General features: G+C 48.0%; 1 protein-coding gene across 1 annotated transcript in view; it reads left to right on the forward strand.

Moving 5' to 3' along the window:
* Nucleotides 1-23,610, forward strand: part of ttn.2 (titin, tandem duplicate 2) — a 229,072-nt gene that overhangs the window by 132,032 nt on the left and 73,430 nt on the right. The window contains 45 exon segments of the mRNA XM_037790082.1: nt 661-758; nt 838-1,006; nt 1,109-1,378; nt 2,240-2,506; nt 3,705-3,983; nt 4,077-4,485; nt 5,085-5,209; nt 5,299-5,565; nt 6,566-6,835; nt 6,968-7,267; nt 7,356-7,658; nt 7,777-7,964; nt 8,084-8,198; nt 8,341-8,628; nt 8,722-8,873; nt 8,961-9,108; nt 9,256-9,555; nt 9,667-9,954; nt 10,040-10,336; nt 10,453-10,639; nt 10,726-10,841; nt 10,925-11,224; nt 11,306-11,605; nt 11,682-11,787; nt 11,905-12,101; nt 12,181-12,486; nt 12,579-12,732; nt 13,082-13,206; nt 13,294-13,412; nt 13,510-13,690; nt 13,779-14,081; nt 14,172-14,723; nt 15,197-15,499; nt 15,593-15,749; nt 15,853-15,995; nt 16,311-16,429; nt 18,890-19,067; nt 19,189-19,473; nt 19,576-19,869; nt 19,955-20,254; nt 20,376-20,684; nt 21,067-21,293; nt 21,732-22,046; nt 22,895-23,009; nt 23,218-23,526. Of these exon segments, the coding sequence (XP_037646010.1) occupies nt 661-758; nt 838-1,006; nt 1,109-1,378; nt 2,240-2,506; nt 3,705-3,983; nt 4,077-4,485; nt 5,085-5,209; nt 5,299-5,565; nt 6,566-6,835; nt 6,968-7,267; nt 7,356-7,658; nt 7,777-7,964; nt 8,084-8,198; nt 8,341-8,628; nt 8,722-8,873; nt 8,961-9,108; nt 9,256-9,555; nt 9,667-9,954; nt 10,040-10,336; nt 10,453-10,639; nt 10,726-10,841; nt 10,925-11,224; nt 11,306-11,605; nt 11,682-11,787; nt 11,905-12,101; nt 12,181-12,486; nt 12,579-12,732; nt 13,082-13,206; nt 13,294-13,412; nt 13,510-13,690; nt 13,779-14,081; nt 14,172-14,723; nt 15,197-15,499; nt 15,593-15,749; nt 15,853-15,995; nt 16,311-16,429; nt 18,890-19,067; nt 19,189-19,473; nt 19,576-19,869; nt 19,955-20,254; nt 20,376-20,684; nt 21,067-21,293; nt 21,732-22,046; nt 22,895-23,009; nt 23,218-23,526 (10,533 nt within the window).

Raw genomic sequence — 23,610 nt, forward strand, 5'->3', positions numbered from 1 at the left:
AGTTTGATTAATACGGACTAAATGTTGACTTGTGAAAGTTCCCTTAGGAAACCACTTAAAAGTTCTACTTAAGGAACCCTCCGTAGAAGTTAAGGGACACTTTATTAATGTTAAAGATCCCTCAAATGACTTAAGGGACCTAAAATCATATCCATCATATAAGTTAAGGAACCCTTTATAAGACTGAGGAAACTCCTCAGTAGAGTTAAGGGACCTGTCAAAAACACATATTGAGTCTCTTGTTTGAGTTAAGGGACCCCCACCTCCTCCTTACAGTTTAAGATCCCTCAAAAAAGTTAATAACCTTAACATTTAAGGAACCCTTAATAAGATAAAAAAGGTAAAAAAAAACAAAAAACAGCCTCGATAAGAGGCAAGTGATTTCCCCGTTAAAGATCCCTTAAAAGATTTAAGGAACCTTTTATAAAGGTTAAGGGACCCCTCAAAAAGTCAAAAAATCCCCCCTAAGTGTTAAGGGTTAGGGTTAAAGAAGAAGTCAGAGTAAAAGAACCCTTAATTAGAGTTAAGAATCTCTTGTTAGATGTAAAGGACCACTCCATAAGTTAAGGACTCTTTAAAAGAGAACCTCCTGTGTCTCATTAGACCTTAGGGACTTAAGGGGTCCTGATAATGCTAATCAACGGTCCCGTCTGTCCACAGCTCAACACATCGAGTTCTCTAAGCCGCTCCACGACGTGGAGGTCAAAGAGAAAGAGGCCGCCAGGTTTGAGTGTGAAGTCTCCAGAGAGGACGTCAAGGTGAGTCTGTCGGTCCACATCAGCTACCAGTTAAGGGGACATTTAAGGGATTATTTAACGTCCTCTTGTCTGGTCGCAGGTCCGCTGGTTTAAAGATGGAAGTGAAATCAGAAAAGGGAAGAAGTACGAGATGATTGATCAAGGTCGTCAACACGTCCTCATCGTCCACAAGTCGGTGTTCGACGACGAGGCCGAGTACGAGTGTGACGCCAAAACCTCCAAATCCTCCGGCATGCTCACCGTCATCGGTAAGACAATCGCGCCGCCCGCGGTCACATGATCCTGAACCCTTAATAAGAGTTAAGGGACTTGAGGTTGTTGAGACGTGACGTTGTGTCCTCTGGTTGCAGAGGAGGAGGCCCGGTTCAGTAAGAACCTGTCCAACGTGGAGGGGACGGAGACGGACAGCGTGAAGCTGATCTGCGAGGTGTCCAAACCCGGCGCCGACGTCACCTGGTACCGAGGAGACGAGGAGCTGCCGGAGGGCGGCCGCTACGAGCACATCGTGGACGGGAAGAGGAGGATCCTCCTGATCCAGGACCTGAAGATGGCCGACGCCGGAGAGTACCACTGCAGACTGAGTCCCGAAATCAAAACCTCCGGGAACCTGAAGATCAGCGGTAAAGATCACGCTCACTGAGCTCTGACGCTTCTAATGAGAACTTTATCCCTTAAATACTACTTATCTTTAGAGAACTACACAGGGCTTTACAGAAGCAGAAACTATTTCAGTGTAAAATAAGTTCTTTAAACAAAGAGAAAGAGCTGCAGACAGAACGCACGTCAGGAAAGGGTGAAACTAGATTTTAGTTTTCTACAATCAGAGAAGTTCAGAAGCTCTGAAGTTCAGAAGCTCTGAAGTTCAGTGGAAAAAGAGAATGACTAGTTTCATGTTCTATGTTTCTGACTGAAGAACCGGTGAGTTCAGGTTCATCAGGATCTCTGAGGTCTTTAACAGCTTCTAGTGGCTGAACTGAATATTACACCAAATCACTTTGAGAAATTAATCTGACAAGAAAACACGTTTTTTAAATGATAAACAGGAAATAAAACCACTTAGATCAGACTGAGAAAATACATCTATATAATACATCTATATAATAGATATATATATATATATATAATATATAAAATAGATCTATATAATAGATTTTTTGGACATTTTTCAAATTTCAAATGTCCACTTTTTTTTGTCTTTTTTGGACATTTTTTCTGACTTTTGTTTTCGTGTTGTAAATAGGACTCTACAGTATAATGTGTGTTAGGAAGCTTTGAGCCGTATTGAGAACACGGGGTGGCGGTGCGCTGCAGCCTCTTGTGGTCGAAATGAGTCTTACAACAACAAACCAGTTGTGTATAAACTCCGGAGAGAAACCGGTTCAGAGACGTAGGACATTAATCACCACATATTATATTGAGAATCGCTGCATGAACCCCGCTAACCTCTGACCTCTGACCTCTGACCTCTTCCTGTGTTTCAGAGCTGGCGGCGGAGTTCATCTCCAGGCCTCAGAGCCAGGAGGTGGTGGAGGGCGAGAAGGCGGAGTTCACCTGCTCCGTCTCCAAGGAGACCTACGAGGTGAAATGGTTGAAAGACGACAAGGAGCTGGAGGCGGGAGACAAGTACCAGACGGTCAGCGACGGCAAGAGACGCACGCTGGTCATCAAGAACTGCGAGCCCAAAGACGAGGGCGGATACGTGGTGATGATCGGACCGACCAGAGCCGGCGCCGACCTCACCGTGCTCGGTAAGCCCCGCCCACTAAACCCTCCGTTTGATATACCAGACGGAGCATCTAACTGTTGACTGATTATATCTCTGACACGCTTTACATTTACTTTAGTTTATGTATTGCATATAAAAAGATTAAATAAAAACTTACATTAAGTTCAAAGTAGAAGAAACTAAGTAAACATTTTGACTTTTTAATACAAAATTAGAGCTTAATAAATCTAACATTCAACTTCCTGTCTCATAATTCAGAGTTAAAAGTCAAGTGTTTTAAAAAAAAAATACATGATGCAGTGTGTCTTTATATATTCTTGATTTTATTTCTTTTTCAAAATAATTGAATTAAAAAATAATTCAATAATTTAATTTTATATGATTTAAATTTTCTTTTTTTATCTTTAACTTCAGTTTGTCAGAACTAAACATGTGTTGGTATTTAATCACTATTATATTGTTTTGATTTATTCAGTCTAGTTTTTGCTTTCTTGTTAATTTATTTTTAATTTAAAGTTTTCAACAGTTAAATTAATCCTTAGCAAAAACAAAAAAAATAACCTTTTTTTATTATTTTTTTTAACCTTATATTGTAATTCAAGTTTAATTAATTTAATTTAATTTAATTTCAACTTCAGAAAAATATCTAATGGCATTTAAACATAGAAATTAAATACATTTTCTCAATAATTTTATTTAGTTTTATTGCGATAGTTCACTTGACACTTCAGTAGTTTACTTATTTATACATTTATTTATTCAGTTTTTTTCAATTATTAACCCTGACTGAAACCTTAAATGTATTTATTTATGTATTTATTTATTTATTTATTTACTTACTTATTTATTTTTCAATTTAAGTTTATTTAAGATAATTAATGTACAATTTGGCCAGAGAACAAAACATAATTTAAATATTTAAAACAAAAATCAGTTTCTCCACCATGTTATTTAGTTTTAGTTATTTAATTCACATTCCTACTTAAGTTACATTTATTTTAATAACTCAGTTAAACATTTTAATTTAATCCCCAAAGAGACTGAAATGATGAACATTATTTAAATGCTTCACATCGTAGCTTCAGTTTAGAGATGTATATACAGTATATATACTATATATATATATATAAATATGATCTTTAGATGTAGCTTGACTCCACTGCTGGTGTGAAGAGTTCAGTTGTCCCTCCTCGGTGTCTCTGATGTTGTGTTTCCTGCAGAGCGACTGAAGATCATCACGCCGCTGAAGGACACGGAGGCCAAAGAAGGACAGGAAGTGGTCCTGAACTGCGAGGTGAACACGGAGGGAGCGAAGGCTAAGTGGCTGAAGAAGGAGGAGACGATATTCGAGAGCAGCAAGTACGTGATGGTCCAGAGAGACAACGTCTTCTCTCTGAGGATCAAAGACGCCCAGAAGGGAGACGAGTCCGACTACAGCATCAACCTGACCAACCAGAGAGGAGAGCACGCCAAGAGCTCCTGCAACCTCACCGTCAAAGGTTAGCGATGCACGCCGGCGTGTTGACGTCCACGGTAACAGAGTTCATGTACGACAGAGCGTTTCATTCGTTGTGTTGTTTTGTGTTGCTCAGAGGAGAGTCTGAGGATCGTGGTTCCTCTGGAGGACATTGACACTCAGGAGAAGAAGACCATCAGCTTCTCCTGTAAGGTCAACCGGCCCAACGCCACGCTGAAGTGGATGAAGGCCGGCGAGGAGATCGTCTTCAACAAGCGCGTCGTCTACAGAGTGGACAAAGACAAGCACACGCTGACCATCAAGGACTGCACGCTGGCGGACGAGGGCGAGTACACCGCCGTGGCCGGCGACAACAAGTCCACTGCGGAGCTGATCATCAGCGAGGCGCCGACGGACTTCAGCATGCACCTGAAGGACCAGACCATCACCGAGTTTGACGACGCGGAGTTCACGTGCAAGCTCACCAAAGAGAAAGCTGACGCCAAGTGGTACAGAAACGGACGCGAGATCAGAGAAGGACCGAGGTACGTTACTTATAATTAGGGATGAGTACTCAGACCGAGTACGAGTACTTACATTTGTGTACTCTCCGATACGAGTACCGATACGAGTACCGATACGAGTACTTCTCTGTGTCTAAAGAGCCTCGTTAACAGCCAGCTGGAGGGTGTGAGCGACACACGGCAGGCTGGGGAGTCCCGCATACGAGGCGGTGCGCCGCCACCGGCTCTAGGTCGGCTTGGAAGGGCTCGGGGCGAAGGTGCTCGGTGCGTGGCCAAAGCGTCACCGGGCCGGACTGTCCTTAGTGCGAGTGAAAGTGAGGGCCAGCTCACCAGCTGAGGTGGGATCCCGGCCCAGCGGGGTCGGGGAGGTGGAGCGTGAGCGCGTGCGATAGGACCCGAAAGATGGTGACGGGAGGTTAACGTCACGCTGCCGTAAAGTAGTATCGGTGCCGTTGTATCGGAGCCGTCTTGCGAGTACGAGTACATGAGCACAGTATCGGTATCGGTGCATCCTTACTTATAACCTCTCAAACTTTATTCAAACCCTCACAACTTTATTCATAAGTGAGCTACCGACTGGATGACGCCTTCTCTTAAATAAATTCCCGTTTATTTTCCAGATACAAGTTTGAAAAAGATGGAAAGATTTGCACGTTGCGTATTAAGGAGTGCAGACCCGATGACGAGTGCGAGTACGCCTGTGGCGTGGACGAGAAGAGGTCCAGAGCCCGGCTCTTCGTTGAAGGTGAGCGTCTTCAGATTCTACAGTAGAAACCAGTAGAAAACTGTTTCTACTCTGGTTGACCTCCTCATGAATCTCTTTCTGTCCTACAGAGACGCCGGTGGAGATCATCAGACCGCCGCAGGACGTTTTCGAACCTCCGGGCTCGGACGTGGTGTTCGAGGTGGAGCTCAACAAGGACCGCGTGGAGGCCAAGTGGTTGAGGAACAACATGACGGTCGTCCAGGGAGACAAGTACCAGATGATGTGCGAGGGTAAAATCCACCGACTGCAGGTCTGCGAGATCCGACCTCGAGACCAGGGCGAGTACAGAGTCATCGTCAAGGACAAAGACGCCAAGGCCAAGCTGGAGCTGGCGGGTAAGAACGTCAAAACGCCGCCGCTATCACTGTGGTGTAGCTGTCGTCTTAAACATCTGGGTTAAGACCCGTCATTTAGAGAAATGAAACGTTGTTGTCCAATATCAAGAATCTGAAGATTTCAGCTGGTATTTGAAGAACGAATCCTGACGGGGTCTAATTTAAGGGTTGATTCATACGTGAGTGTTTAAGTAGCTGTAGTTCAGACTCAGGTCTACCCGAGGCTGAGGAAAGGAAGTTTGAAAAGCCTCAGGGTCATATTTAATTGGTTGGACCGGCTGAGCGTACAGCCGGGCGCTGCCGGAGAGGCGGTGCGTAATGCGGATCCATCAGCCTCAGACCGCCGCCGTTTAGGAGTAGAAGGCCGTAAACTCTGAAATAGCCTACGACTACAGTCGCACACACACAGAGGGATGACGGGAGGAGACGCCACAGAGGCGTGTGACCACTGTGATCTCTCTGGTCACGGCGAGGAGCGCTGAGAACGCTGCAGGTTGATCAATACAGAACGCCTGAGAGCCTCACTTCATTCTATTCATTATAATCTGAATTGAATGTTTTCCTTCACAGAAATAAAAACATTGTTCTCGAGCCGAAACTGTGTTTAAGTGAGGAGGAGCTGCTGCGTCGCTGTGTGTAACAAGCAGAGTGGATGATGGTTGTGAACCTGTAGACGCGTCTTACTATCTGAAAAATGTTCCTTTTAAATATCAGGAAAATACTGCCCCAGACTTCAGACCAATGTCTTTCTGCTGCCTCAAGATAGCAACGCGCCAACAAAAAGCCTGACCACACCTCATTTTAAGACCATCACGCGCATGGACGCAAATACATTTACTATGTGAAAATGAAAACTGGGTGGGTCTGAACCGAGCTAACAGTGATTAAAAACTGATTAACTTTATTGAGCTGAAGATTAAAAACAGGTCGACAGCGTCCGGGTGTTTCCTGTGTTGTCGTCTCTCTGACGGCGTCCTCTCGCTCCCTCCTCCTCCTCCAGCTGTGCCTCGGATAAAGACCACCGACCAGACCTATGTCACCGACGCCAGGAAGCCCATCGTCATGGCCGTCCCGTACAGCGCCTACCCGAAGGCCGACGCCGACTGGCTGTACAACAACCTGAGTCTGCCCAAAGACAACATCTACACGTCCGCTGACCGCACCGAGATGCGGCTGAAGGACCCCATGAAGTCCGACGAGGGCCGCTACAAGATCATCATCAAGAACAAACACGGTCAGGGAGAGGCCTTCATCACCCTGGAGGTCATCGGTGAGTTCTAGGAGGCTGAAACGGGCCTCAAGTGGGCTTTACTGGACCAGAACCAGAACCAGGTTAACTACAAACTCTGTAACTCTGTTTCTGAAAATAAATGTAACCTTATCCTTGAATTTCTTTTTCTAGACGTCCCTGGACCCGTGAAGAACCTGCAGGTGGTCGACACAGCCGATGGCGAGGTCAGCCTTGCGTGGGAGGAGCCCGAAAGCGACGGTGGCAGCAAGGTCATTGCCTACGTAGTGGAGAGACGAGACGTGAAGCGTAAGACCTGGACGCTGGCCACGGACCACGCCGAGAGTCCCGAGTACACGGTGACCGGCCTCCAGAAGGACTCCATGTACCTGTTCAGAGTCTGCGCCCGAAACCGGGTCGGCAGCGGACCCAACGTAGAGACCGACAAACCCGTATATGCCAGGAACAAGTTTGGTAAGAACCGTTTTTATCACCGTGATACTTGAGATAAATAAATAATACTCGGTAAACACCGGAGCGTTGATTCTGATTATTTTTCTAGACGTTCCCGACGCTCCGCTGAACGTGATCGTGGGAAACGTCTCCAAGTTCGGGTGCACCGTCTCCTGGGAGCCGCCCGAGTCCGACGGAGGCTCTCCCATCACCTCTTACATCATCGAGCTGCGCGACAGGACGGCGGTGAAGTGGTCGCCCGTCCAGGTGACCAAAGCCGACGAGCTCAGCGCCGTTGTCAACGACGTCATCGAGAACAAGGAGTACATCTTCAGAGTCAAAGCTCAGAACAAAGCCGGCGAGGGAAAGCCCAGCGCCGCCTCGCGGCCCGTCAAGATCATGGATCCCATCGGTAAGTTTGGATTCATCACACTTTATGGTCCCAGAGACATAAAACAAGGTGACAGTATACCATAAATCCTGGACTGCCTGTGGTAGTAATATTAGTTTTTATTGTGTCCGTCCGGCAGAGCGTCCCAGTCCCCCTCAGAACCTGGTCTGGCAGGACCAGAACAAGAACTCGGTGCAGCTCAGCTGGGAGACTCCTCTGAGGAACGGAGGCAGCATGATCACCGGTTACATCATTGAACGCTGCGAGGAAGGAACCGACAAGTGGCTCCGCTGCAACGCTCGCCTCTGCCCCGACCTCTTCTACAAGGTACTGACTCAGATATACGTCCTCCCGTTGTGGCTCGGCTGCTTCACAGTGAAAGTCATCCTGAGTTCAAGTTCTACTTTTATTTTATTTCAACACTGTAATTTTAACTTTTCCTTCAGGTGTCCGGTCTGAAGTACGGAACCAAGTACAACTACAAAGTGTTTGCTGAAAACGCCGCCGGAGTCTCTGACCCGTCAAACACCGTCGGACCTCTGCTGGCCGACGACACACACGGTGAGACACACAATGTCTTTAATGCTTTATTATTACTTTATGTTTTTTTATAGCAGTTATGTGACAGTTCACAGTAAAAAGCCAAATACGATAATGGATTCAACGTTTCAGTTCCCATCATGCCTCTCTCTTTCCTCTCCAGTCGGTCCGTCCTTCGACCTGAGCGCTTTCAAAGACGGCCTGGAGGTGATCGTCCCTCATCCCCTCATCATCAGAGTCCCTATCACCGGATACCCGATCCCCAAAGCCAAGTGGACCTTCGGAGAGAAGGAGCTGACCACCGCCGACGAACGCGTCTCCATGACGACCAAGTCCTCGTTCACAGAACTGATCATCACGCCGAGCGTCCGCCCGGACAAAGGCACCTACACCCTGCAGCTGGAGAACGACGTCACGTCTATCTCCGGCGACATCCAAGTCAACGTCATCGGTAACGCCATCGGCAGTTTGTCGTCACTAACACACAAACTGTAAACAGTAGGTTCAAAACTCATTTTTTGGTGTTTCTGTTCGTGTCCTCCAGCGGCGCCCAGCGCTCCAAAGGACTTCAAGGTCCTGGAGGTGACCCGGCAGCACGTCCACCTGAGCTGGGAGCCTCCGGAGCACGACGGAGGAAGTCCTCTGACCGGCTACCAGGTGGAGAAACGGGACGTGTCCCGCAAGACCTGGGTCAAGGTACGACATTTAACATCTGGATTCCTCAGTATGTCGTAGCTTTGACCAGATGTCAGGTGATAACTTCAAACTCTCTCTCTCTTTCAGGTGACCGCCGGTATCCAGGATACGGAGTTCACCGTCACCGACGTGGTTGAAGGAAAGGAGTATCTGTTCAGAGTCACCGCCTGCAACAAGTGTGGACCAGGAGAGCCGGCGTACATTGACGAGCCCGTCAACGTCTCCTCTCCCGCCAGTGAGTCACACCAGGGAGTCTCAAATTAAGAAATATTTCAAGTTTCATCGGCCCGTTTTTATCACATAAGTTTGAAATGCACTTTTGTATAAGTTAGTTTTAGAGTTCAAAGGAGCTTCCTAACCCCGTCCGTCTCGTTTTCTCCAGCCATCCCCGACCCTCCAGAGAATCTGAGGTGGAGAGACAAGTCGGCCAGCGGCATCTTCCTGACCTGGGAGCCGCCCAAGTACGACGGCGGAAGCGGCATCCGAGGCTACAACGTGGAGCGCTGCCAGAGAGGAACCGATAAGTGGGAGCCCTGCGGGGACACGATACCCGAGCTGAAGTGCGAGGTGACGGGTCTGATCGAGGGCCAGTGGTACGCCTACAGAGTCCGGGCCCTGAACCGACTCGGAGCCAGTCGGCCCTGCAAGGCCACCGATGAGATCCAGGCTGTCGATCCAAAAGGTACCAGAACCTGTTAGAGACCTGAAACTACTTTGCTCTAATTGTGTGCAAAACCTAATCTGAAGCTTGTTTTTTCTTTGCACTGACCCTTCGTCTTTACTTTCCGTGCAGAGCCTCCAGAGATCCAGCTGGATGCCAAGCTGCTGGCAGGTCTGACCGCCAAGGCCGGCAGCAAGATCGAACTCCCAGCCGAGGTGACGGGTAAGCCTGAGCCCAGGGTGAAATGGACCAAGGCCGACCTGGTCCTCAAACCAGACGACAGGGTGTCCATCGACACCAAGCCAGGACACTCCTCCGTCACCATCGCCAAGACCAAGAGAGACGACAGCTCCACCTACATCATAGAGGCCACCAACAGCAGCGGCCGCGCCACCGCCACCGTCGATGTCAACATCCTCGGTAAGACCAACGGACACGAGGAATAAAAAAATAAAAAAGGTTTCCATGATGAATTTGTTCATTAAATTAAACTTTGCCCACACAGATAAGCCCGGTCCTCCGGCTGCCTTCGACATCTCTGAGATCACCAACGATTCCTGCTTCCTGGCCTGGAACCCTCCGCGTGACGACGGTGGCTCCAAGGTCACCAACTACATCGTCGAGCGCCGAGCCGCCGACAGCGAGATCTGGCACCGGCTGTCCTCTACCGTTAAATTGACCACCTACAAAGCGGTGGGCCTGGTCAAGTTCAAGGATTACATCTTCAGAGTCTTCGCTGAGAACCAGTTTGGCGTCGGCCCACCGGCTGAGCACCTGCCCATCATCGCCAAATACCCCTTCGGTAGGTCATAGATCTGAGGTTTTATGAGGCTTTGGCCGTATTGCCCTACTGTCTTGATCAGGTATGATATGTTGGATCAACTGGGACTAACCTCGTCCCTCCCATCTTGTCCTCAGACACTCCTGGAGCTCCTTACAAGCTGGAGGCTTCGGACATCGCCAAGGACTCTGTGAGCCTGGCCTGGTACGAGCCCGATGAGGATGGAGGAAGCCCCATCACCGGGTACTGGGTGGAGCGACACGAACCGGAACACGACAAGTGGATCAGATGCAACAAGCTGCCCATCACAGACACCAACTACAGGCGAGTCTTCCTGCTCTACTGTCTCTGATGAGTTCTGCGTCTTTGTTAGATTTCAGCGTGTTGACATGACGTGTTTTCCTCTGCAGGGTCAAAGGTCTTCCCACCAGGAAGAAGTACAAGTTCAGAGTCCTGGCTGAGAATCTGGCAGGAACTGGAAAACCCAGCAAGGAGACAGACCAGATCCTCGTCAAAGATCCTATGGGTACAACATTCACCTGCTCTCTTTAGTTGCGTCTAAAATTGTTTCCAAGCATTTAAAAAAACATGGTGGTGTCACTCTTCCAGATCCTCCATGGCCTCCCGGTAAGCCCACGGTGAAGGATGTGGCGAAGACCTCCTGCTTCCTGATGTGGACCAAACCGGAGCACGACGGCGGAGCAAAGATCGACGGCTACATCATTGAGATGCTGAAGAGCGGCACCACGGACTGGATCCGCGTGGCGGAGAACATCAACATCCTGGAGCACTTCCTGAAGGGCCTGATGGAGAAGCAGGAGTACTCGTTCAGGGTGCGTGCCGTTAACGTGGCGGGCGAGAGCGAACCCAGCGAGCCCAGCGACCCCGTGCTCTGCAAAGAGAGACTCAGTAAGAAATCAGTCCAGAACAGACACAACGTGTAGATCTGTGAGAGCCGACGTTAAAGAATCTTTGTCTCCATCTCCTCAGATCCTCCTACGGCTCCTCGCTGGCTGGACGTCGCCAACATCTGCAGGAACAGCGCCGACCTGAAGTGGACGGCACCCGAGCGCGACGGAGGCTCGCGCATCACCAACTACGTGGTGGAGAAGCGCGACGCCAAGCGTAAAGGCTGGCAGACCGTCGACACCACAGTCAAGGAGCTGAAGTACACTGTGACGCCGCTCAACGAAGGATCGCTCTACGTGTTCCGCGTCGCGGCCGAGAACGCCGTTGGCCTCGGACCGTTCTGCGAGCTGGAGGACTCTGTGCTCGCCAAAGACACTTTCAGTAAGTTAGAGAGCAGTTTGGAGACGCACTTTTTGAATCAGGAGGGCGAAGATAATAAGATTTATTCTTGTTTCAGCTACTCCCGGGCCACCGTACGCCCTCACCGTCATTGCTTTGACCAAGAGATACGTGGACCTGCAGTGGGAGGCGCCTAAAAACGACGGTGGCAGACCAATCCTCAAGTAGGTTTTTCTTTTTTTTTTCATCTAAAACTTTATTGGCAAGAGATTTGTAAGTTTGGGCAGCGGCGGTGCTCCAGTATGAAGGTTTGTTTACCTGTCGCTGACTCCGCCCCTCAGGTATTCCATTGAGAAGAAGGAGAAGCTTGGAACTCGCTGGGTGAAATGCGGTAAGACTTCGGGTCCAGACTGTAAGTACAGAGTGACCGACGTCATCGAGGGAACCGAGGTCCAGTTCCAGGTCTGCGCCGAGAACGAGGCCGGCATCGGCCATCCGAGTGAACCCACCGAGATCCTCACCATCGAGGACCCGACAGGTTGGTCCAGTAATGAGTTATTCTTTAAATAACCGCCATAGAGAAAGAGTCTAACTCCGTCCGTCCTGTTCCCCTCCAGGCGTCCCATCGCCGCCCGTTGAGCTGCACGTGACCGGAGCCAGCCGCGACTTCCTTTCCATCGCCTGGAAGCCGCCCCAGAGGGATGGCGGCTGCCAAATCTCGGGCTACCATATCGAGATGTGTGCGGCCGGGACGGAGAAGTGGATGAGGGTCAACTCCCGCCCGGTGAAGGAGCTGAAGTACCGCGTGGAGGAGGGCGTGGTCCCCGAGAAGGAGTACATCCTGAGAGTGAGGGCCATCAACTCCATCGGAGTCAGCGAGCCCTCCGACATCTCCGAGAACGTCTTCGCCAAAGAGTCCGACTGTAAGAGCGTCGTCCGCCGGGCTTAAACGCCACATTTTTTCCTCTTTGGCGTTTTGTGAATCATCGAGTTAACTGTGTTCCCGTGTTTCCAGGTAACCCGACGCTGGACTTCCAGACTCTGGACCTGGTTGTCGTGGAAACAGAGAAGCTGCACATCCCGGTTCCCTTCAGAGCCGTCCCGTCGCCCAGAATCACCTGGCACAAAGACGGCAAGGAGATAAAGGCCGACGACCGCCTCGGCTTCAGGTCAGCGTGGCAGTTCATCTCCTCCAGGAAGGAAATACTAAAGATCAGACACGAAACAAGAAGGCACCAACTGAATTGTTTTTTTTATATCAATCAATATTCCAGATATATCGGACATTTCATCTATGAATCGGTTTCATCTTTATTTGTGGTGATGTTTGTTATGCCTCCGTCTGTCCGGTCCATTCTCGTGAATGTGATATCTCTGATTATTTCAGCTTTAATTCAACATCAGAGGTTTAATTCAGAATAATCCTAAGATTATAAAACGCTCCTGTATCTGTGAATCCGGGTCTTTGGTGGTCTGGTGCGAGCAGCAGTGACTGAAGGGATTGTTTGTGTCCAACAGGAAGGAGTATACTTCCTGTCACCTGGAGGTCGACAGCAGCATTCATCCTGACGCCGGACAATACAAAGTGACTCTGGAGAACAAACTGGGAGCCGCCAGCGCCACCATCAACGTCAAAGTCATCGGTACGCCATCACACACGTCCACGTTTTTCACGTTATCACGTAGATCTCCAGGGTTTCTGATCAACACGCCTCTCTTTCTGTCTTCAGGTCTTCCTGGTCAATGTAAGGAAATCGCGGCCTCTGAGATCACAAAGAGCTCCTGCAAAGTGTCCTGGGATCCTCCAGAGTACGACGGCGGCAGCCCCATCGTTCACTACGTCATGCAGGTCCGACACGGCGGCGTATTTTTTATTTTATTTTAAATCGGACACCGGGGCCTGAACGGTTGGAAACTGATGTTTCTGTTGTTTGTTGTGTGTGCAGCGGCGTGAGGCTGGCAGGAGGACATACGTCAACATGATGTCCGGAGAGAACAAGCTGACCTGGAACGTCAAAGACCTGATCCCCAACGGAGAGTACTACTTCAGAGTCCAGGCCGTCAACAAGATCGGGGGAGGAGAGTTCATCGAGCTCCGCAACCCGGTCATCGCCGAGGACCAGAAACGTAAGAAAAAAACGGACATCTGCTGTTTGGTACTAATTACTCCACAAATTTGTAAGTGTGTAAAAAAACCTGAAATCTCTCGTCCCAGACATTCCCGACCCCCCGGTGGATGTAGAGACCCACAACCCCACATCCAACACCATCACCCTGACCTGGAAGCCTCCAATGTACGACGGCGGCGCCAAGATCATGGGCTACGTCCTGGAGAAGCAGCAGAAGGGCGAGGACAAGTGGGAGCGGTGCAACGATTTCCTGGTGCCTGTCGTGTCCTACACCGTCAGAGGGCTGAATGAGGGCAAGATGTACACCTTCAGAGTCAAAGCAGAGAACGCCGCCGGGGTCAGCGAGCCATCACGCGCTACGCCCTTCGTCAAGATCTCGTCCGCTGTTGGTGAGGACGCCGTCAGGATGCTGAGATGTTCAGATGGACTCTCGTGTCTCATAATACTAATAATAATAATAATAATGTGTTCTCTCTCAGATCCTCCGAAGGTGTTCCTGAGCGGCAGCCTGCAGTCCGGTCTCGAGGTGAAGCGCGGCTATGAGATCTGCCTGGACGCCAACATCTCCGGCTCGCCGTACCCTGAGATCACCTGGTACTGGAACAACCAGCGGATCCGACCCGAGACGCTCCGCAAGAGACCCGAGAAACCCCTGAAGAAGAAGGTGGAGAAGAAAGAGGAGGTGAAGAAGGAGGAGGTGAAAAAGGAGGAAGGAGAGGCCGAGAAGAAGGAAGGAGAGGAGAAGAAGGAGGGAGAGGAGAAAAAGGAGGGAGAGGAGAAAAAGGAGGGAGAGGAGAAGAAGGAGGATGAGAAGAAGGAGGAGGAAAAGAAGGAGGAGGTGACAGCAGAGCCAGAGGTGGAGGATACCGACTACCCGACGATAAACGAACGTCTGGTGATCAACGACAGCCGCAGGGGCGTGTCCTCCATCATCATCCGGGACTCGTACCGCGCCGACCATGGCGTCTACACGGTGAAGTTGGAGAACGACCACGGCAGAGCCTCGGCGACCTGCGACGTCAACGTGCTTGGTGAGATCTATTTCTATTCTTTGTGGTAACTCTTTTTATTTAGGGATGGTTACCGAAAACCCGATATTAAACGGGGCCACGCAGCTAAATGCCTAATGCCTCGGTGTAGACTACAGAGCGTTTTTGTCATTATCGTAAAGTATCGGCGCAACATAACCCTCGGCTGTAGGAGCTAAAATGAAAAGCAATCTATATGTAGGTTAACGGTTTTGCTTAGTTTGCCACATATCTTAAAATGCTTGTAAACTAAGCTGCTGGTTGAGACAAAATTTAGCGCAAGTTTGGAGCGTTATTGACCCTCTTTCGCAACAAGCTGGTATGACCTGGTTGGTACCGAAGGATTCATCAGGTTTTTGTAGTTTCATATGTGTTCATTTGTGTTAATGCGTTATTATCGCAGCCGGTGCAGGTTCGGTAAAACTCTCTTTCTTATATTTGACGAGTAAAAACATGGCGGTTCCGTCTGTCCACAGATACTCCGGGGCCTCCGGTGAACTTCAGATTCGAGGAGGTGAGGAAGAACTCGGTGATTTGTAAGTGGGATCCTCCTCTAGACGACGGCGGCAGCGAGATCCTCAACTACACTCTGGAGAAGAAGGACAACTCCAAGCTGGAGATCGGCTATAGCTGCGTCACCTCTACGCTGAGAGGGTGCCGCTACCTGGTGCCCAAACTCATCGAGAAGAAGGAGTACCTCTTCAGGGTCGTGGCCGAGAACAAGTTCGGCCCCGGTCCGCACTGCGTCTCCAAACCGCTCATCGCCAAGAATCCTTTCGGTATTTAATCATCGCTCCTGTTCACGCTACGAGCTAAGCTATTGTTTGTGTTCATATTCATTTTGTGATTTTGGTCCCTTCCGTCCTCCTCAGAACCTCCCGAGGCTCCCGATAAGCCAGAGATTGATGACATCACGGCCAACAGCATGCTGGTCAAATGGAACGCGCCAGACGACAAAGGCAGCCCCATCGTGGGATACTGGGTGGAGCGCCGCGAGATCAACAGCTCACACTGGGCGCGTGTCAACAGGTGAGGAAACACTAAACCTGTTTTCTATCTGAGTTTAACGTGAGAGGAAATATCAAAACACATCGATACCATTTTACTAAAATATCTCTTTGCTGTTCTTCAGGGACGTCGTCCCCAACACCGAGCTGAACGTTGAAGGTCTGATGGAGGGGCTGACGTACATCTTCAGGGTGGCGGCTGAAAACCAGGCCGGCCCCGGAAAGTTCAGCCCCCCCTCCGATCCCAAGACGGCCCAGGCTCTCATCTGTACGTACACTCTTCTTAAACCTGTGTTCAGCGCGACTCTGATCAACGCCTCGTTGTCTTAACTGGTCGTCTCCATGTGGTCTTTCTTTCCTCTGAATAATTACATATTTGAAATACTTTACCAAACTGCTAATCAGAAAGCTAGAGTCATGCAGTAAGCATCATATTCGCCTCTTTGCTTTGAATTCATATATTAAAAAGTTCTCTTTGCTCTTGATGTGAATGCGCCATAAGATTCAGGACACTTCTGTCCATGGACACAGAGTCAGTCTAAGAGGTAACATGTCCCATCTGTGTTGATTTGTGACACTGTAGTACCTCCTGGACCTCCAATCGCCCGAGTGGCAGCGACCACCGGCAACTCCATCGACGTGGAGTGGGACCCACCTGCCGACAACGGTGGAGGAGAGATCCTGGGATACCACTTGGATAAGGTCAGATCATCAAGTCACCTATCATCAGCTTCCTGCCTCGCTGTAGCCGCAGGTTCACATTTGTCAATGAGACTTTTCTCAACTCATGACCTCAACACTGTCTGGATCTCAGTTCAGACTAAAGCCTGAAACACACCAGGAACGTCAGCAGCGCGTGGCAGCTGCGTTACCTGATGTTTTTTATTCCGGCGTTTGTGTTAACAGAGCAGTCACACTGCCCACGTGAGACGCGTCTCACACTGCCCGCGTGAGACGCGTCTCAACTGCGTCTCTTCTAGAGATTCGAGGTCTCGCCTATTTTTGATGCGTGCCGCGCGTCTCACAGCAACAACAGACAGTGAAAGTGATCTATTGACTGTATATTAACATCATATCAGCAACATTACTACAGTTGACATGTCTCTATCTGTAGAATATGTTACAGAGATGAAAAAAAAGTAAAGACTTATTTTTAAATCAACGCTTCTTGCTTTCATTTCAAAATAAAAGCCCTCAAGGGTTTTTCTGTGGACAAAATTCCTTCATTTGTTAACACGAGGCTTTTATTCTGAAATATGTGCCGGACAGTGTTGTAGAACATGCAGTGACTTGCAGAGCTCCATGAATGAATATAGTACGGGGTTTTAATTGTGGATTATTACTATTATTTACAAATTACCACACGTTTCTTAACCTTTCTCTGTCTAAAATAAATATAAATGATATTTATCAGAAAAGAAAAAAGAGCTCAAAATCAAATCGAGGAAAGCAAAACTGGCACACAGACAGCTTCTGGAAGATCCCTTTAAAGCTAATAACTCCAAAAAGGTGTGGGATACCATGAAATCTATGACAGGAATGTCATCTCCAACTAAACCTATTGTGACAGATAATGAATTTTGCTTTGCCAACGACCTAAACACTTTCTTTACCAGATTGGAATCACTAGACAGTTCTGATAAGTGCACTGAAATACTTAAAATTATTATACCAACTACCTCAGACAGAATTGTCATCACTGTCGAAAATGTTAGGAAAACATTTCGGTGTACAAATTCCAAGAAAGCTGCTGGACCGGATGAATGCAGCGCTTTCCTTCTGAAGAACTTTGCAACCGAGCTGGCACCAGTGTGGCAACCAATCTTTCAGGCTTCCGTAGACACGCACACTGTACCTCTGTCATGGAAAACTGTGCACATAAAACCTTTACCCAAAATATCATGTCCTAAAGAACACAAGGATTTCAGACCAATAGCCCTTACCTCAGTGATTATGAAATCTCTAGAAAGAATTCTGCTCCAATATCTTGTCAGTACAACAAAAGACAAACTCGATCCATATCAATTTGCATATAAGCTTAAGGTTTAAGGGTTAAGGTTGTGGTACAGAAGACGCTGTTGCCACTCTGGTTCATATTATTACGAAACATTTAGACAAACCAAAAACCTTCATCAGCCTTCAATACAATACAGACAGACATCTTGGTGTCAAAAATGGTCCAGCGGGAACTGAATCCCTATTTGATTCACTGGTATGCCTCTTTTCGAGTGGAGTGACAGCAATGCTCTTAAGATTAACACAAGAGTCACCATCTGACTCTCATAAAGTTCCTATTGTTATTCATAACGAAAAAATCCAGCAGTTATTTTCATATAAATATTTGGGAGTAATGATTGATCATCTGTTATCTTGGAAAGACCACATTGAATTTGTCTGTAAAAAGACTAAACAAAGAATTGACTTTCTCCGCCGCCTCAGGTCTTTTGGGGCGAGTAAACAAATTCTTCTTCTGTTTTTTACTTCTGTGATTATGAGTTGTTCTACAGTATTGTTATACTACATGGTACAAGAGTTTGTCCACTACTTTAAAGTCAAAACTGCTTCACCAAATGAAAATCTGCTCAAAGATAGTAGGTCAACCCCTTGAGAAACTCTATGAATTAGCCTCTCATAATAACATCTTAAGGCTGACTAACACCATCGTCTCTGACCCCAACCATGTTCTGAACAGTGAATATCAATTGTTACCAAATCAGAGATACAGGGTTCCACGATTTAATAAGGTTAGACTGAAGCACTCTTTTGTACACCTGTCAATCCTAAAACTAAATATGGAGCCTAATCCCAGATCAAACGTACGTTAAAGGGCCCTGAATATCGTCTTCTGTGATTGTAATGTTTAAATGTACGTATTCTTGTTTCTTGTCTTTGTCCTTTTTGTGATGTTGCAAATGGAACTGCTGTTATGCACAACACATTTCAGACCTGTCTGACAATAAAGTATTATTGTATCGTATCGTCGTATAGTGAAATTAAATGGCCATTAAAAGGCAAACTCTATGTAGAAAGAAAGAGCTGATAGCAGCAGAAACGCAGCTGGTGTGAACACCCGACGGGTGATTCATGCAGCCGCCACGTGCTCATGACGTTCCCTGTGTGTCCGGGGCGTAATGTTTCTTTGTTTTCCGTGGTGTTCTTCAGGTCATGGCTGGTACCAATGACTGGTCCAGGGCCACAGAGCGGATGGTGAAGACCCGGGCCTTCACCATCTATGGAGTCCGTGAGGGAGCCAAGTACATGGTCAGAGTCATCGGCTGCAACTCTGCCGGAGAGGGAACGCCAGGATTCACAGAGTCCGTGTTCGTCAAGAATCCTGCAGGTCAGCCGACAAAAACAGCAAGTCGGAGCAAATAATAAAAGAGGCTGAAATTGGGATTTAATTAGGTCAATTTGTTGTTTCATGCAAAGTATTTGCGTCTTTCCTTGGTTGCCCTCCACAGAGTTGCCGCTGATTGAAATGGACCTGTCTTTCAAGGACGGCTTGATCGTCAGAGCTGGAGAGACACTCCGTTTACCCGCCACAGTCACAGGTAAGCCCTACCCGTGCATCGATTGGACCAAGGACGGCAAAAAGCCTGACAAAGACCGCGTGGAGATCCTCACCGAGGGCAACGACAGCGTCGTTTCTATCATGAACGTCCAGAGGAAGGACTGCGGCAGATACGGCATCTCCGCTTGCAACCCCAGCGGCACCAAGAATGCCTGGTGCAGAGTGGATGTCATGGGTGAGTGGAATGTCCAGGAAGGCGTGGCAAGACTTGATAAATGAATTGGGTGTTATGAAATAAAAATTGGACACAGAAGGATACTGTTGTTTTCATCTTCAGATGTCCCCGGACTCGTCACGGACCTGAAGCCCATCGTCATCACTCGCAAGATGATCTTCCTGAACTGGGACGACCCGGTAGACGACGGAGGCAGCGACCTGACTGGCTTCATCGTGGAGCGAAGAGACGCCAAGGGGCACACGTGGAGGCAGCCCGTTGAAACCATCTCGTCCAAGTGCGAGTGCGCGAACATCGTGGCGGAACAGGAGTACATGTTCCGCGTCATGGCCAGGAACAAGTACGGCCTCGGCCCGGCCTGGGAGCTTGGACCCATCAAGGCTGTTGACCCACTGAGTGAGTCCTAAAATCAATGATTCAGTGCCTAAAATTCTCTCTCGTGAGCAAACCGAGACTTAAAAACTAATTTGTGGTTCTGCAGGCCCACCATCATACCCCGAGAAGTTCCACTACACCGAGCGCACCAAGAACTCCGTCACATTGACCTGGAAGCCACCTCGTAATGACGGCGGCAGCCCCGTCCTCGGCTACTTTGTTGAGAAGAAGAGGCAGGACCAGCAGGCCTTCGAGCCCTGCAATACGGTGATCTGCCCTGACATGACCATGACTGTGGAGGGCTTGGAAGAGGACTGGCAGTATGAATTCAGGATCAAGTGTACTAACGTATTGGGAGAGAGCGAGCCATCCATCCCGATGGCCGTGATCATCATAGACGACGAAGGTAAGGCCAAATGATTTGATTGGGACCACAGCAGATTTTTCTTGATGTATTAAAAATAAATTAGGGATGCTAATAGTGTCTTTCTTTGTGTGCTGATTTGTTCCCGTCCTGTCCCTCTCAGTGTCTCCTGAGGTCCACATGCTGATCCACTTCAAGGGCGACAGCATCACCGTGATGAAGGGCGAGCCCATCGAGATGCCTGCCGACATCCTGGGCCTCCCCGTCCCCAAGATCGAGTGGTCCAAGGACGACGTGGTGATCGAGAAGCCCACTGAGACTCTTCTGATTGAGACGGAGGTGACCGGCAGGTTGAACGCAAAGACCAAGCTGTCCATCCCGTCGACCAACCGGAGGGACCGCGGCAGCTACACCGTGACTGCCACCAACACCATGGGTTCAGCCAAGCACACCACCTACGTCACGGTACTGGGTGAGTCGAAACACGCCTCATCGACTCATTCAGAGGCAGAAAACACAGGATGTGCTTATTAGCAGTAGGCGATTTAAGGGAGGGCCCGGACCACGGCTCTGAAATATCAGTAAGTTAGAATCTATGGCCCCGACCACGACTCTGAAATATCAGTAAGTTAGAATCTATGGCCCCGACCACGACTCTGAAATATCAGTAAGTTAGAATCTATGGCCCCGACCACGACTCTGAAATATCAGTAAGTTAGAATCTATGGCCCCGACCACGACTCTGAAATATCTGTAGCCAGTAGTCGTAAATGAACCGGGCCCATCCGCCTCGCCTGCTGCTTATTAGTCAGTAAAATGGAGTATGTACTAACTTGATTCTGCCCTCCTCTCAGACCGACCACTTCCACCCAGGAATGTGAGCGTGTCCAACATCAGGGCGAAGTCTTGCTTCCTCCGGTGGGACGCACCGTTGGAAGATGGTGGCAGCGCGCTCACCAACTACATTGTTGAGAAGAAGGAAGTGGGGACGGAGCAACCAGCAGTGGGAGAGGGACAGGAAGCTCCAGCTGAACCACAGTGGGAGGCGGTTAACAACAGCGTCATCGACAAGAAATTTGGGGTATGATCCTGATAATAACAACAATAATAATAATAATAATGATAATAATGATAATAACAACAACAACAACAATAATAATAATAATGATAATAATGATAATAATGATAATAATAATAATGATAATAATAATAATAATAATAATAATAATAATAATAATGATAATAATAATGATAATAATAATAATGATAATAATATAATAATAATGATAATAATGATAATAATAATGATAATAATAATAATGATAATAATAATAATAATAATGATAATAATGATAATGATAATAATGATAATAATAATAATAATAATAATAATAATAATAATGATAATGATAATAATGATAATGATAATAATGATAATAATGATAATAATAATAATAACAGGGTTGTCTTGTAAAGCCCTACTTGACTCTAATGAGATCACCACTTCCCTGTCCTGCAGGTCTGGGAACTGGACACCAACAAGTCCTACCTGTTCCGGGTCAAAGCTCAGAATCGCTACGGTATATCTGACCCCTGTGTGACGGAGGAAGTCTTGATCATGGACCCATTTGGCCTTCCTGGCCCACCAGAGAAACCAACCATCACAGAGTACTCCAAGACCTCCATGACCCTGACCTGGCAGCCTCCCAGAGACAACGGCGGCTCTGCGATCGTCAGCTACTGGCTGGAGAAGAGGGAGAAAGGCACCGACTACTGGGCCAAAAGTAACAAGGGACCGGTCACCAAGAGGGGCACGAAAGGCTGGGAGTACCAGGTGAGCTGCCGGGGCTTTGTCTCTGTTAGCACCGCGGAGTTACCATAGGTTTTTGCACTCGGTGGCTCAAGTTACCGCAGTCTTAGAAAGGGAGGAGTGAGTGGAGGGGTGCTCAGTTGGTTGCAACCTGCAACCACTAGATGTCACCAAATCCTACACACTGTCCCGGTAAGGAAGGTCCATGAAAGACTTCTAAGATCTATCTCAGATCTTTCCTGAACGTGGACTGAGCATTTAGGATGCTTCATCCAGGCCTTTAGGTAGGCCCATTGGAGAGAGTTAGAGAGGTCCATCACAAACCTTTACAAAGGTCTGTTACAGACCTTTAGAATTATCTATCCAAGAACCTTTAGGGTGGTCCTTTGTAGACCTTCAGCTCTGGTCTGTTGCAGACCTTTGGAAAGGTCCATGACAAATCTTTATAAAATTCTATTATAAACTTTAAAAAAGGTCTGTCAAAGACCTTTTAAGAAGTCCTTTACAGACCTTTTAAAAGGTCTTTGACCCATAGAATGATCTATCAGAAACCTTTAGGATGGTCCTTTATAGACCTTTAGGAAGGTCCATCACAAACCTTTAAAGGGTCTGTTACAGACCTTTTAGAATAGTCCATCAAAAACCTTCAGGATGGTCTGTTGCGGACATTTGGGAGGGTCCATCGCAAACATTTAGAAAATTCCATTATAGACTTTAAAAAAAAGGTCTGTCGAAGATCTTTTAAGAAGGTCCTTCACAGACCTTCAGGATGTTCTGTCACAGGCCATTAGGAAGATCCTTCACAATCCTTTAAGAAGACCCGCTAGCTACAGGAAGTCTGTTGAATCCACTCATCTTTCTGTGTCTCCCAGGTGATGCGTCTGATCGAAGGAACAGAGTACGAGTTCAGGGTTGCTGCCACCAATTCTGCAGGAACTGGACCGTTCAGCGGACCATCCGACTCTGCCTTTGCCGTCGATCCACTCAGTGAGTATAAAACAACAGGCGTTGGATAATAAATAAGCCCTACATACCAAAATGAATGTTTATATATAATACCAAAACAACCCAAATCACCGTTATTAATCCAGATCGGTAGTCTGGGACAGACTGGGTCCTCTGTGTTTTGGAAGATGATGAATTTGATTTTCCCAAACTGGATACTATTCTTACAAACCGCTGCTCTCCACTCCAGCTCCTCCAAGCATGCCCACCGCCCCCGTGGTGGTTGATAAGAACAAGTACAGCGTCAAGCTGTCCTGGAAGCCACCAGAGAGGGACGGAGGAAGCCCCGTCAAGGGCTACATCATCCAGATCCAGGATGAGGGCTCATCAGGGTGGGTGAGTGTGAACGACCACGACTCCCTCATCCCCACCACCGAGTTCACCATGCCCAGCCTCCGCGAGCTGAAACGCTACCACTTCAGGGTCATCGCCGTCAACGACATTGGCGACTCCGACCCCAGCCCCCGCACCGACGAGGTTCTGATTGAGGACGTCCAGCGTATGTCACACTTTAAAGTCTCAATTCAATAAATAGATGTTAATCTTTATCCCAGAAGTTTGTACTGATGTCCTGATGTTTTCT

The sequence above is a fragment of the Sebastes umbrosus genome, chromosome 13, assembly GCF_015220745.1.
Source record: "Sebastes umbrosus isolate fSebUmb1 chromosome 13, fSebUmb1.pri, whole genome shotgun sequence".
Lineage (NCBI taxonomy): Eukaryota > Metazoa > Chordata > Actinopteri > Perciformes > Sebastidae > Sebastes > Sebastes umbrosus.